This window comes from Camelina sativa, chromosome 8 (assembly GCF_030686135.1).
Source record: "Camelina sativa cultivar CO46 ecotype springtype chromosome 8, ASM3068613v1".
In the NCBI taxonomy this organism is placed as follows: domain Eukaryota; kingdom Viridiplantae; phylum Streptophyta; class Magnoliopsida; order Brassicales; family Brassicaceae; genus Camelina; species Camelina sativa.
Window position 1 is genome coordinate 25161750 of NC_141887.1, and position 16111 is coordinate 25177860.

Below are 16111 nucleotides of genomic sequence, written 5' to 3' on the forward strand. Positions count from 1 at the left end.
GTGGAAAATAGCTCTGTTTTTTTTTTTATGTGTGTCCATGTTTTGTGGTACCCAACATTATTTGCATCAACATCAAAGAACAATATAGCATTTTGAAATTAATATAATATATCTAGTATATATAAAAATACACCTATGACTTTATGTCTAGAGATTTTGATAAATCCGGGATTTCATGTTAAGAAAATATTTTCTAGTTATATAATTGTTGTCAATCTAACGGTCGGTTATTAAATTTCTTTACATGTTATAAAAACACTTTTTTCCTTGCAAATATTTGTTTTCTTGTCAAACAATTACATTTTAGAACTTTTGATGCTATCATAGCGATTCGATATATGCAACTAATATTAAAAAAACACTAAATAGTTATTTGTGTTGTACAGCATGGGAAAATGTTTTCCTAAATTATACTGTAATTTGTTAGTTATAAAATAAGAATAACAGTTTTATTTGATTTATTCTATAAATTTATAATCTTTTACATTTAATTTACTTAGTTTCGTAATCCGTTAGATGGTACAATGTTCAAATCTGTGAATTATATAAATTTGGTAAAATATATAAAATAAAACAAAACTCGTATTGAAGCGGTCGTATTAAGAAATCTTGATTTATTTTTTTTATTTTTTAGTTGTATATATTATATTGAATCAAAATTAACATTTGTGATTTGTTGGATTTTAATAAGATGTCACTGCATCAACATACAGTGCAAAAAATATTTAATAAATTAGAAAGAATATTTCATTTTTTTTTAAATATAACCAATGTTGTATTTAGTTTAAAAATATATTTGTCATTATTAAACGATTTAGGGATGTAAATATTTAATCTTAGTTTTGTAAATAAAATTAAGTTTTATAATTGTTCTAAATAGTTTGTTGTTGTTTTCTAAGATTTCTGAAACAATAAATAGAATTGTTTAATCATAAATTCTAAAATATTGTTTTATTATTGAGAATTTGTTAGGAATATCATTTTCGATATAATCCTTTTCAAAAATACCCCCTTTTTGGCTATTTTCATTTTTGCTTTCTTTTCATTTTTAATGACCATTTTATTCTTACATGAAGAATATTTTAATCAATAAAATGAAAAACAAGATTTTTCCGCCAAAAAAAATTTCGACATATTTTTTGCCAAAAAAATTCCCGCCAAAATTATTGTGTCAAATTTAAAAAAAAATTCTCGCCAAAAATTTTCCATAATTAAAAAAACCTTTTTAAAAACCTTTTTACCCCTTTTAAAAAAACCTTTTCAAAAACCTTTTAAAAACTATTGGCGGGAATTTACAAGGTATTTATAAGGTTTTTTAAAGGTTTTTAAAGACAAAATAAATAAAAAGACCAATATATACATGATCACGTGTCATAAAAATAGATTTTTATTTGTGGTCCCAGTTTTAAAATAAATGAGGGATGAAATATGATAAAAAAAAAATATGGGACCCGATTTAGAAGTATTGGATCAAAAAAACTAATTTTTTATGGTCCACTTAAATTAAGAAAATTCTCTCAAATAACACTAAATAACTTTTATTTTCTCTAAATTTTTTAAAACAATTTAATTCTAAAATTAAACCAGAAACTCTAGATACTAAAACTCTACCCCTCAAAATTATATATTAAGTGTAAGATAAAGAACTCAAACGTAAAAAATTATTTTAAAATATTGTAATGTGTCAAATAATGCTATTTTGGTGTACTATTTAGGTTTGATATACCATTTAAATTAAGTGTACAATTTGGGTTTAAACTACAATCAGTGTTTGGTGTACTATTTGGTTTGGGGCACCATATGAGTTTTGTGTACCATTTGGTTTCACTTTACAATCTAGGTTTGGTGTACAATAGATGTACCATTTGGATCTGGTGTATTATATGGGTATGGTGTACCATCTAAATCTGGTGTACCATATGGGTATGATGTATATTTAAAATTTTAATTGTGAATATTAATACTAAAAACCAAATTATTGTCTATTAAAATACTTCAACATGAAGGAGTATTTAAAAAAAAAGCATGTAAAAGAGAGTATTTTTAAGAATGCTCCTTTATTATTTTATAAAGTAATATAAATTTTTCTTTTGTTAGTTACTAAATTAATTAAAATACAATGGTATTTTCCTAATATACTATATGATAGTAGAGTTAAACTTCTAACAATATTGCTTAAATAAGTATATAAAAATAAATGACATACATTCTTTTACGATGTGCTGCAATTAAAATTAACTTTTTTTAGTATGACGATATATATGTACGAACATTCACAAAATTTTAATATTTTAGTTTTTAATATTAATATTCACAATTAAAATTTTAGACATGTTTCGCCGCCACACCTCATTAATTTATTTATATTATCTATATATATATTGTCAAAAATATATATATATATATATAAGTTTTGGTCCAGATGCTTCACATGGTGTGTTTGTACCTAAATGAACTTGCATATACCCTGAAATTAGTCTACGGAATTACTTAAGTTATATATTATATATAAAAGAGTCTTGAAAATGATTAATAAGTACGGGAACATGATTTAATTTTTTAGCTTTGTCCTGGTTAATGATCACCTAAAAGTGATACGTAGCATCACCCCTACTATTATGTTATTATATATCTAGCTTAATTAAACCTTTAACTTTTCTGATTGTCCAAGAAAATAATAATCTCTTACATATCTTATGTAATATATAGTACAAAACGTTTTCGAATGATAACATGATAAAATGTCTCAACAAACGATTAGGGTAAGGACCATTGGACCACTGTGTCCATGTAGAGTTTGTCGCAAAAAGAGCCTTCCACGCTTTACCTTCACACAATTTTTTATTTTTTTATTTATAAATATTAACTATTTACATTGTTCAACTTGGAGAGGTATATTTTTTGGTCCTTGGGGGGATTTTTTCCATTTAATTTTTTTCGATCTTTTCCATTGCCATCGAAAAATGTTAGGGATTAATTAGTTTGGTCCCCTTTAGAAAACAAGCAATGCTTTATGAAATTTTGTAGTACGTAATAAGAAAGGTGTTATAATTCGGTTGTGTATATCAGTATATATATATAGGTTTATATACACTTTTGTCGACATCATTGTGCATATACTATATAGTATTTATTAAGATGCAGACACTATCAGAAAAATAGCTATTCTATGATATGAAAGTAGCCGGTCCAGTTTCACTCTGGGAACCAAGAACGAACTGAAACATTAATAATCAATGTAAGCGTATGTATATAGTCAATGACAGATTTAACTTGAAATGTGTGCGTATGGGTGTGGGTGTGCATAATATAAAACAAAAATGATTGTCGGCGCCAAGTATAGACCAACACATAACCACACATACAAACAATATAAATGTTTCGTTAGCTACACGAACTATTGTCATTACTTAAAGACATGCATAAACAAACATGAGTTATGTGTACAACATCATAACTATTTTATTCCGATGATTTGTTTACCGGAATCCGGTATTGACCGGCGTTGACCAATATCGACTGGTGTTAGACTAATTAGTTTTTAAAGGTCAATAATCATTTTTTCTAATATAGATCTTTTCATCATACTATGGCGATGCTTCAATGTATGGAGAATGGGTCTCTTATTATCATCGTAGATTCGTAGGAGCAAATGTAGTCTAGTTGCATGGAATAAGTATAGGGCTCTGCAAATTTTCTGTAATATCCGTTTCACTCTGTTATAAGTTCCGATCTGATTCAATAAATTCGGATAACTATAAATTCATAGAGCAAATAAAATGTTTAATTATAAGGTACATAAAATGTAATAATAATTAATAAATTTAGTATTTTCAGTGATTTTTTATGAACACCTAGTATCATATAATTATTTGTCCACTTTTCCTCATGGTCTACTTTTTCTGTTTCATAATAAGTGATTTTTCAGCCAATTTTTTTTTTTTCGTTTCAAATATTTTTCTACAGTTCGATAATGCTTAATTAAAATAAAGTAGGGTCGTTTGTCTCCCAAAGAAAAAGAAAAAAAAAAGTAAGGGGGTATAATCGATGATATAATGTGACTGGTATTGATCTTTACTGGGCCAGGCCCAGTTTGGTGAGCAGCAGATCCAACTATCTGACAAAAGAAAAAGAAAAAAAAAAAAAAAGAAGAAACAAAAGAGAGTTTCACCACTCAGCACCACCTGACATCTCATTCTGATTCTGCAAATCTAATTGGGATTTGGATATCAGAGGGAAACAAATGTGGGAAATGGGGGGGACTCTTCTAAAGTGACAGTGACACTTATTATTAAAAACTCTGGTTTCATTTGAACCAAATCGAAGCTTAAAATTATTATCTTTAAAAAAAGAGAAAGATTCAAAGAGACAGTGTTACACAAATACAAAATGAGAAAACAACAACAAAGAAGAAGCGTTAAAGCCAAAATATAAGACACGTGCTTATTCAAAACAAAACAAAACAAAAAAGACACAAATTCTTGTTTTTTTTTTTTTTGCAAATTCACTGCAACAAAATCTGAGTTTGCAGAGCAAAAATATGGCAGGAATGTTCTTGAAGAAGTCCTTTTCTTTTTTTTTTTAATCTATCTCCTCAGGGTGTGAAGAATGTACTCAGCGTAAAGGTCCCTGTAAGAGAGAGATTTCAAAATCAAGAATCAAGATTTGCTTAAAAGATTTTAAAAAGAATCATAATAAGAAAGTTAGTTACATTGAGTACTGAATGGCTTCAATAGCAGGACCAGGTTGTAGGAAATCATTCACTGCAACTTCCTTGTTCTCATTCTTCTTGTCTGTTTAACTTGCGGTTAAAGGTAACAAGAAAAGAACCATCAAAGAATCAAGATTGAAGATTAAAATAGTTTTAAAGGATACAGTCTTCGAAGAATCGACGGATTTCAGTGAGACGATGAGGTGGGAGTTCATTGATGTTAGTGTAATGCTTATACTCAGGATCATCAACACATACTGCAATGATCTTGTCATCTCTTTCACCCTTTTTTTACAAGACACAAAAATAATACTCAGAATTAGCTACATTATTACTACACAAAACTTGAACCAAAAGGAACCACATGTTGGATGTTTACCTGGTCAATCATAGGCATTAAACCAATAGCTCTGGCGCGAAGAAAACAACCCGGAAGCACAGGCTCCTGTACATTTTAATCAACTTTTGATATAAGAGAATTGTTTCATCCATATCAGCAAATTTCAAATAGTTTATAGATTTTAGAGTCAAACCTGCATGATAACTAAAACATCCATAGGGTCATTGTCTTCACATAGTGTGCGTGGGATAAACCCGTAGTTATGAGGATAAACAACCGATGAATACAGAATCCGATCAACCTGCGAGATCCACATTCAAAACACTTAAAAGAGTGGGTTTCCCCCACAAGTTCAGATCATTCTCCAAGATTTGATCTTTTTTACCTTGATGAGTCCTGTTTTCTTGTCAAGTTCATACTTGACCTTGCTCCCCTTTGAGATCTCAATAACCTGATTCAAAAAGTCAAAGGATATAAGATTCTCACTTTGTGATCTACTCATAACCAAAGCACACATCATCAAGCATATAAGACTTACCACATTGAAGATCACTGGAGCTCCAGGTCCTGTAGTACACAAATAATAATTAAAGTTCAAAAAAAGACTCTAAATCAGCCAACTATATATAAAGACTCCAAAACACACACAAAATCTTAAATTACCGATTTCAAGATCATGCCATGGATGTGCAGCAACCGATCTCTTAGACAAAGATGAGAGAATCCTCTCGTTTAAACGTGGTGTAGGTTGCTGAAGCTTCTTCTGAGATTGATTCGTTTTCACTTCTTCTTCTCCATTCATCTAATAATAAACAGAGCAAAAACAGAACCAAATGTTAGAATCTTCTTAATTAATTGTCACTGATCAGTTCACGTCTAAAATCTAAAGTCATAACTAGTGAGGCTGATCACACGATCCATCACTCAAAGATTTCACATCTATCATCAGATTCTACTAGTAAAATAAGATCAACAAAACCCCATCAACCATATTCAAGATCCAACAAGTCTACAAAAATCGTGACAAAAATCCACATAATTCAGTTAAAATACTAACGATCGTTCATTTGTTGGTAAATCTAGAGGATCAAAACATCGATGATACGCAACAAATTAAGAACCCAAAAAAAAAAAAAAAAAGTCGTACCTTGGAATCGTTTCCAAGAAGAGAACACAGAACAATCTTGCGGAAACTATGGAGAAGAAAAAAAACTAAAGTGACAAGAGGAAGAGAAAACAGTAAAGCGCGTGCTCTTCAAATGCGAACCATATTGGTATTTATAGAAAGCGAAAAAAACGGATTAAGCTTTGAACATAAATACGTCATTAAGTTATTAATCAAACATGATTTAATTAATCACCGTTCCATCTCTTAAAACAAGGGGCCTACCGTAAATCACTAATCTCACTCTCTTGAACGATTCTCCAACACACACATGTCACTCCCCTCTTTAATTATATAAACTTAGTGAAGCAAGAAAGATAAAGCTAAGAAAACCAAAAAAATTATCTGTAACAATGGCTATCAACAGAATCGCGATTGGAACGCCGGGAGAAGCTAGTCGCCCCGATGCGATTAGAGCTGCTTTCGCGGAGTTTTTCTCCATGGTTATATTCGTTTTCGCGGGTCAAGGCTCTGGGATGGCTTATGGGAAGCTAACAGGAGATGGTCCAGCCACACCTTCGGGCCTTGTGGCCGCGTCTTTGTCACATGCGTTTGCGTTGTTCGTTGCGGTTTCCGTTGGAGCAAACGTTTCAGGTGGCCATGTGAATCCCGCGGTTACGTTCGGAGCTTTTATAGGCGGAAACATTACCTTGTTAAGAGCTATTCTTTATTGGATCGCTCAGTTACTCGGTGCAGTTGTAGCTTGCTTGTTGCTTAAGGTAAGCACAGGCGGTATGGAAACGTCAGCTTTTTCGTTATCCTATGGAGTCACACCGTGGAATGCCGTAATTTTCGAGATTGTGATGACGTTTGGGTTAGTTTACACGGTTTACGCAACTGCCGTGGATCCCAAGAAAGGTGATATTGGAATCATTGCTCCTTTAGGGATTGGGTTAATCGTTGGAGCTAATATTCTCGTCGGTGGTGCGTTCGACGGAGCCTCCATGAACCCTGCGGTTTCGTTTGGTCCCGCCGTGGTTAGCTGGACGTGGACGAATCATTGGGTCTATTGGGTTGGTCCTTTTATCGGTGCAGGCATTGCAGCTATTGTTTATGACACTATCTTTATCAGTAGTAATGGGCATGAACCACTTCCTTCTAATGATTTCTAAGTTAGGGTTTTAAATCTCCTGGTGTGCCCTACTAAAGGGTATTGTGAGAGATATTGATGTTATTATTCTCTCATGTGTCTTTTCTAATGTTTTTTTTTAGTTGTGTGGCTGAAATGTTGATTCTACTACATACAGTATGTTGTTTTTAAGTGATTAATAAATCGATTGATGGAGAATTTAACATTAATTCAAATTAGATTGAATTATTATATATCTTGGATTTACGTAGTAGTATTCAGCCACACGTATGAAGAATTCATGTACAACGAATTTTATTTTATGGCATATTGTTGAGATTATGCTTCCATAGTGAAAACATATAAAATATAAGTAATGGGGCCCGCTATTATCAATACTATGTAAGATATGGTTAGTTGGCCCATGCACGTAAGCACGTTCTAATGTGTGAATCTTGTTTAATATATATTTGAGTGGATTTAATTATTTAAAACGAACAAATAAAAAGGACGCAATCTAATACAGAATGAAACAAGAATGAGAGACAATTTTTATTCATTAGATTAGGCTACCGGAATATTAAAATGTTGCTTTAAAGGTTAGCAGATCAAAAATATAGAAAAATTCACGTTTGGTGGAATTTAGATGTTAAAATATTGTTTAAAATGGGTTTCAGATGTTAAAATTTTGTTTATAATTAATTAGATTGAAATATGAAGTTAGATTTATTGTATATGTATGAACGGTATCTCGGTGACTCGGTGTCCCGGTTTTTCCTCTAAACAAACGCGTTTGGGAGTCGCTTGCACGTTCAAGCAAAGTGCGATGACGAGATTTGATCATACCGTCGAGTCTCGATCTACAACCCACAACCCTCCTCAATCATTATTACATCGTGGATTTAGAAGATATATATATTAATGTTCGTATGATATAACTTTATACCATGTTGCAACATTATTTCTCGTAGAAAAGAGAACTCAATATTTTGTTAAAATAAAATCTTTAGTGAAAAAGAAAAAAAAATAATTCTATGTATGTGTTCTCATTTAGTCAATATTCTCTTAACATTAATAATACACACACACACACACACACACACACAAAAAAAAAAAAAAAAAAAAAAAAAAATTGGCAATAGTCGGAATGTCGGATAGACAACAAAGTAGAACGAATTGAATTGTTGTGTATTACATGATATGATGATTTAAAAAGTCCACACTAAAATGTTATAATTATATCAAAAGTGCGTACGCGCGTTGAGCAATTCTCAATATGTAAATATCATTAAAATAAATTTTGAGGTTTTAGAAAAGAATAATATTTACACAAAAAAAAAAAAAACACCATAATAGACCTAAAGAAGATTTGAATTTTACTAACGGATTCAAAGAAGTATTAGTTTTCACCATCGCCTTCTTCGTCTTCGTGCAGTGATGATCGCACGACCGACGAACTTGAATATAATATGTAAAACCAACTCTTAAATTCGGGTTTAGTACGGCTTCCAACTCAAAACCAATTGACAATGAATGGAGAAACTTTAATATTTTATATATTAATTAAATCTTTTTATATTTATTAGATGTGGGATCTATTCTCCACACACCTCATCAAGATGATGGCTCTTCTAGCTATTAATTTCGATAGAATCCATCACACCCCCTCGAGATAATGTTCTTTTTTTTTAGCTATCTCGATAGAATTTGGCCTTCCTTTGAACCTCAATTAATGGGGTGATCGGATTTCCATCGGGGTCGGACTAATTAACGGGTCAACGTGTGTAGGCTCTGATACTATATTAAATTCGGACTTGGTATGAGCTTCCAACTCAAAATCAATTAGCAAGACTATAATTTTTTATATATTAACGGACTTACTCATAATCACGATATAATCTATCACCAATCACTAAAAATTATATTAAAAAAAAAATTTGTTGTCGCTAGATGTTGTAAAACAACGTTTAAGCTGTTATAATTTTCAATATTTATTTAGAAAAAAAAAACTACAAACTCTTTACAACTATGAAATACAGTATTCTTCGAAAAGATCAAATAAGAATCATCAAATAAACACATCCCTCGAGTTTTGTAACTCAATATCAAATAAAGACTCGCAAATCAAAAACCTCAATTTCACGAATTTGACTCATAACGCTAAGTAATTTTTTGGCATTTCTAACATGGGTTTATATAAAAAGGCTATATCTACAGTTAACTAGGCTTCATCTTATCACAATATCTACAAGGGCTTTTGTTCAAAGCCCAAAACAAAATGAGTAAATATTATACAGATATTATTATTACTCAATAGTCAATACTAATTATTTACTTTACTTGAAAAACGTACTATGAAAAAATGACCAAATGGTTTGACTTTGACCAAAAAGTTGGAAAAGAAGAGAGTTGTGACCGGTTTATTGATCTTGTTGTTCACTCTTACACACAATCTATATTACGAAAGATAGCCACTCTCTATTTCAGTGATACATCAGCAGTAGAAAGAGTATTACCTATTTATCTATCCTCGATAAAAGCAAACAGATCTAAATAAATTTAAAGGAATATGAAACATTTTTTATTTTTTTATTTTTTTTATATCACAAATAGTTTTAATAGTTACATAAAAAATTTAGAAAAGCTTAGAGCATGTCCTAAAAAAATAGATGCATTACCAAAAGTTAAAAGGACATTGGAAGTGAATCAAAGCGCCACTTCTTCCTCTTGGCGTAAACCATGAATATATGGACATATGGTTTAGATGTTACAATTTTGTCAATAGTTTGAAGAGTTGCAGCAGCGATAGATATATTGGTTAATATTGTAAAAAAATTCATATAAGTTTGTCCCTAAAGAAATAAATTTTTATATATAAAGAAGATTGGGGTTCTGTTCACTATCAAATAGAAGATAGTTGAATAAAACTGTATAATGTTGGTTTAGAAAAATAAAGAGACAAAGAGGAAGATAGTTGAATAAATTCATGACTGTTGATTTTCATATTATAATATTTATAAGTTGTTAAAAAGAAAACTGAATGAAATTTTTATTAAAAACCAAATTAGAGTTATATTCAAAAATTGAAGAGCTAACATGAAAGGAAGATGTCTATTTTAATTATATCTTAATGAATGTATCAACCAAAAAAACTCTTTGTTACCAAATATGCATCCTTAGATCAAGCTATATTTTCTTTTGAAATTTTAGACAAGAATTGTAGAATGTTTAAATCTCTCAAAACAAAATTGTTTATGCATGTATACAATAAGTCAATTACAAAAAGAAAAAAAACATATGTGAAGTATTAAAACAATGAACTGTCAAATTATATTTTTCAAGTTTTCTACAATTAAAGAAAAGCTAAAATAAACTGTATATAAAAAATTATTAGCAAAACTGTTTAAAAAACGGTAAGCGATAAGCCCGCACATAAAATTATATGTTCACCTAGCCTTGATTACGTCCTATAAAATTATTAAATCCACTATTTCCATCTCGATTAATGACTAATCTTCACTTAAGCATGCCAAAATTAAACCGTAACTGTATTTCAGACTGTAACCGAACTATATCCAAACCGTAACCAGTCGTAACCGTATAAAATAGTTAAAAACCGTAATAGTTAACCATAAATATATGGTATAAATTATATTAACCATAACCATTAATTAACCATAATCATATCAAAACTGTTGGTTAACCACATAGTTAAACTGTAATTTGTTAACTGTGACCGTTTTAAAAACATAATAAAATATACTAGTAATTATTTATCTAATATGAATCATATAATATATAGAAATATGAGTTCACTAAAAGAACATATTAATTATAAATAAATAATATCAATTATATTATATCATCAAATAATATTAATCATATCATATTATCAAATAACTATAACCTTATATAATCGTAACCGCTTTACCGGAACCTATTTAACCGTAACCGTTTAACCATTTATTAAACGGTTACGGTTAAAGTTAAAGAAAACTTTTAACCGTAACTGTGGTCATGCCTATCCTCACCTAGCATCAATTATCTGATTATATTTGTCTAATTTAATTATAACCCGTCTAATCCGATTACTTTCCATAATTTTGTGTATACTGACTGTGTTTGGAATCATATATATATATATATATATATATTGTTATTTAGATATTTAAATTAATAGTTTATGATGTTTTACAATACTTAATATATATTTTTTTAAATAAAAACATAAATTTTCTTTTAAAATTACGTTTTTATGTGTTTACCATAATTTTAAAAACAATACTATAGTTTTATATTTTATTGATATTTTTCTTTTAACATAAATAGAATTATACATATATTTAGTACTATTATTTTTATTTTATTAATAATTTAATAAAATAACCTTAAATCTAGTCTCCGATAAATCTTTATTTGATTTCTGATTATTCGTTAGGCGCTAGGCCCATCCGACTGCCCGACTAATTCCTAACTATTGCTAAAACATGGCTTTTTACTACTATCATTCACACATTGCATAATTTCACATTTTTATTCTGATTTTATCATTTCTTCATTTAAAATATTAGAAGTAATTATGTTTTTAATATTTCCGGAAATCAATAGATTAAATAAAAGTAATGTGCATTGCGTAGTAGTAGGCTAAAGTTTTACGTATAACAAGTGAGACGGATGTGTCAATGAGACTCTGACCATAGACTTCCTTTTACGATGCTTTTTTTTAATCTTTGGAATATTAAATTTTCTCTGTCACCTTTCTCATCTTTTATTAGAGATCTAGGGTCTGAATGGTGACCGCGGTTTTAGTTATGCGGGAAAAGCGGTTTTAGAGTGCAGTACATATCAACTGCAGTACATGCGGATTGCGGGACAAATGCGGTTTATACAAAATAAGCAGTACAGAATGATATTTGATTGGTGAAAAAAACTATTTGCGGTTAGTATTAATTGTGTGAATGGTAAAAAAAGAGAAAGCGGTGCGAATTACATATATTATAAATAAATTTATTAATAATTAATATATTTGTATATTATTGTATTTTATGAATTGATAATAAAAATAATTGTATTTATAAACCTTAAATACTATAGTTGATCAAAAACTTCTCCATCTGCTATCTCTGTTGCATCCATGTCACCTATATCATGCTCAAAATTTTGGTTGTTGTTCGTCTCAGTCATTACATCTGTAAAATCTGCATCCGAGAAATTTGATATCCTGATGAAAATTTATAATAATAGTAAATATTATAAAACTAATCTAAGAAACAATTGATTACTTTTTATAATATTAAAATCTTTAAAGCATATTTTTATATATTTAATTATATATTTTTGATATAAAATTTATAAAGTACATACTTATTCTAATCTGTTTACAAATTGCATAACTTTTTCTAATCTATATACAATTTGATTAAGTACATAAGTTATAACTTTAATAAATATGTAATATTGTTTATTTTATTATTGATAATTTATTATCATTTACTATATAATTATATTTTTATTAATTAAATAATTAGAAAAGCGGATTTTGAGAATTCTGCACCATAAATGGTAAGTATTTATTGGAGGTGCCTTTTTTAACGTATAGAAAAGAAAAAAAATAAAGCGGTTTTTCTTTTTTTGTTTCCATAAAAACGCAAATCAACAATTTAAGTATGATGGGTGTAACTAATGCGGTTTTCTACTTTTTAGGAAAACTTCCAGCTTTTCAAGATCACCAATCACTGCCCTAATCTAAAGACGTCGATGAAACAAAAAGAAAAAAAATATGTTTTTTGATATTATATGATAGCTGTGTCCTTTTCTATCAAAGCACAGATTTGTCAGACGCATGGAAGATATATAATCAAAAGGTAGGGATATATGCAAAATAAAATCTTAAAATAGAGAATGCGAAAGTGTGTAGACGACGACTTGTTGTTCTTTGTAAACATTGTAATGATGTTTTCAGCTTTAATTGTATTTGTTTCCATTTCCGTAACCATTCTACTACGGACTAACAAAGTCAATTTCTTAACTTCCCCTATATAGAAATGGGAATTTTTATACATTTTTTGTAGATGGGAATTGGAAACTGATATTAATTAATCAATCTTATAACTCTATTCGAAAATTACAGGCAATATAACCTTTTTCATAATGTCATTGTTTCTCCTCTTCGTAATGTCTATGTAGACCGTGCGGCTAGTCTAAAAAGCTAAAAGCTAATAAAACTAGCGACCCCAAAAAAATCTCACCTATTTGGTTTTTCCTTTTTGTTTTATTTATTTTACTTCTCTTCTTTTGTAAACTAAAGTAACACACATTACTAGGTAGAAGAAAGAAAAAAAAATAAACTCAAAAGTCAACTAAGTTCGACTAAGATTTGACCACATCATTTCACCGTTGATTTGCTCGAAGATCTGATGAACGGCCGTCGCTATCTCATCTGCTGATCCTAATTTACAACCATCTTCAATCTGCATGCGCGCAAACACCATTCATTTCTCGTCTCTCCAAAATCAAACAAAACTTGGCAACTAGTTTACAAAAAACCTTAAAAGACACATTTCTAGGCACTATACATTTTCAAGTATTTATGTTATCATGCATTTTAAGTTTCTTAACAAAAGATCTCTAAAAATGTAGATTCCTTAATTTTCCTCAAAAAGTCAAATTAACTGCTAGCTACATAAGACTACTTAATTTGCTTAAGCTAGGGGAAACTGAAACTGTTTATAAGATGTAAATAAAGATTAAATAATTTTAAATACCTTGAGATTGAAAGAGTAGACGACAAAGTCAAAGGAAGAAGAGATAGAGAGATGTAGAATCGCAAGCTTTAGTTCTTCAATGGAGACAATAGCTCTCAAGATCTGTCCTTTTCCTCTCTTACACCGAACCTTCAAGCTCACATGGTTCTGTATCACCGTAGCTTCCACTTCCGCCGTCTCCCCACCGCCGTATCGCGCCGGAAATCCATCTTCCGACGTCGTCGAGACGCTAGAAACAGAAGAGTTAGTAGTACATGCACGAGACGAAGATGAAGTAGACGACGCCGTTTTAGGAGTTTCGTTAGTTCCATCGTTTCGTTTCTCAGCTTCTAGAGATTGCAAGAGTTGCTCGAGTTCCTTTATGAAATCTATTGCTCCTCCCACGATCGAAGCTTGATCACCCTAAAGAAACAAAAACGTTTTCTTGTTTAAGCTAAACATATCGAAAGACTAGTGTGAAACGTTTTCATTAGAAAAAAAAAAAAGATTAAAAGAAGCCTTAAAACATTTTGTTACCCGTTGGAGAAACGAAGGAGGCATGAGAGACCGGAGGGAGTTTAAGTGTTCATTCATTTGTCGTCTTCGGTTACGTTCGACGGCAATGTGAGTCATTCTTTGGTTTTCAACTTCGTCTTTGTTCTTTGGAGCTCTTGTACGTTTCCGTTTTCTTTTTTCTTTGAGGACCGTCGTCGTTGCTGCTCCTCCGTCTTCTGTTCTCGGATCCTTTTCCGGGTCATCTGTTTGACCCGGATCTCTTTTGATGGTTATTGCATCAAGGGTGTGAGTGTGACAGCTCTTAGGTTCTAGGGTTTGGATCTGGAGAAGTGATTGGAGAAATGGTTCTGCTGTTGTAAAATTTGGGTCTATGCATTGAAGCATTTGTAGAAATGGGATCTTCTCTTCTGTTGTAGTGTCTAAAAGCTGAGAAAATTGTTCTTCTAATTCACCAAATCTCATTAATCCTCCCATAATTAGTTAGCTTCAACAAAAAGAAAAAAAAAAGATTAGTTTTTTAGGTTACCCTTTTCGAAAAAATTGAAACTTTAAAGAAATTAATGGTTTGGTGGGTGGACTTCTTAAGACAGAACAAAGAGGATGTACGAGGAGAGAACATTAAATTATGAGAAATAAGGAATGTTGCAGAGAGAGGAAACAACAAGAAAGTAGCAGGAATTTGGATAAGTTTTTGTAAATGAAATAAAGCATTGAATGTTATATCATCCAAATTAAAAGGAGGAGGAAGAAGAAGAAGAAGAGTAAATGCACAAAACAAAACAGTATTCAATGAGAATTTAAGTCAAAAAATAAATTACAAGAGAGGCTTACATGAGAATCAATTGACGCTTTAGGAGAACTCTCTCGAATGGACTTCTTCTGATGAAGTAATAATTTATGAAAATTTGGGTTTGTATTGGTCTCTTTCCCCTCAAGTAGTCTTCAAATTTACAACTTCTTCTTCATCTTCTCTCTCTCCTCTCAGCCAAAAACATTCTTTTTGGGGTTTGACACTTTCTAGTTTTCTTAATAAATGCAGCTTCCACATATATAAAAAAGGAGAGAAGGCGTGCATGTATATAAACGAAGGGTGGAAAAATAAAAAATAAAACCCTTAAGCCGTGAAATTCTAAATAGTCGTTGTATGTTTACATATAGATATAAATATATATCCGAATTTTATATGTATATTTGAGATTGAAAACAAATAAAAAAAATTCTTTTTAAATCTAATCTAAATATTCTGAGGCAAACAATATCCGTAGGTTTCCTGTCCTCCAGATCAAATTTATATAATATTGTCTTCTTTATATTTCTAATTTTTTTGTTTAGCCTAAATTATATATTTTTTCTTTGGATAGAGACAACAACAATACTCTTTTGGTTTTTGTTTTTTTGTTATTAACTAGTTTTAACTTTGGCTATGCGGTCAATGTGAAGCGCTTATCTTACCTCACCATTCAAAAAAGCATTGTCTGGATTGATAAGGGCTTAAACGCAGACGTTTGATGTTTCATAGGCAAAACATAGGATCTGATATTTGATATTTCGGTCGTCCACAAAATAT

The 16111-nt window shown here is 30.4% G+C and overlaps 2 protein-coding genes and 1 pseudogene across 3 annotated transcripts; 1 reads left to right on the forward strand and 2 right to left on the reverse strand.

The window, feature by feature from the left end:
* Positions 1 to 4309: 4309 nt before the first annotated feature.
* LOC104707953 (soluble inorganic pyrophosphatase 5-like) lies at positions 4310 to 6376 on the reverse strand. Its single transcript, XM_010424412.3, has 9 exons — positions 6199 to 6376; positions 5715 to 5853; positions 5590 to 5618; positions 5437 to 5502; positions 5245 to 5352; positions 5091 to 5156; positions 4876 to 4996; positions 4712 to 4793; positions 4310 to 4629 (listed from the first exon to the last, which is right to left on the reverse strand). The coding sequence occupies exons 2-9, from the start codon at positions 5851 to 5853 to the stop codon at positions 4587 to 4589; spliced, it is 654 nt and encodes a 217-aa protein (XP_010422714.1). The 5' UTR covers positions 6199 to 6376; the 3' UTR covers positions 4310 to 4586.
* Positions 6377 to 6532: 156 nt separating this feature from the next.
* LOC104707954 (aquaporin TIP1-3 pseudogene) lies at positions 6533 to 7515 on the forward strand (annotated as a pseudogene). Its single transcript, XR_015564135.1, has one exon. The product of XR_015564135.1 is annotated as an aquaporin TIP1-3 pseudogene (transcript).
* Positions 7516 to 13363: 5848 nt separating this feature from the next.
* Positions 13364 to 15823, reverse strand: LOC104707955 (transcription factor bHLH57). The gene is made up of 4 exons (XM_010424415.3): positions 15376 to 15823; positions 14566 to 15028; positions 14050 to 14451; positions 13364 to 13755 (listed from the first exon to the last, which is right to left on the reverse strand). The coding sequence occupies exons 2-4, from the start codon at positions 15016 to 15018 to the stop codon at positions 13645 to 13647; spliced, it is 966 nt and encodes a 321-aa protein (XP_010422717.1). The 5' UTR covers positions 15019 to 15028; positions 15376 to 15823; the 3' UTR covers positions 13364 to 13644.
* Positions 15824 to 16111: the final 288 nt, after the last annotated feature.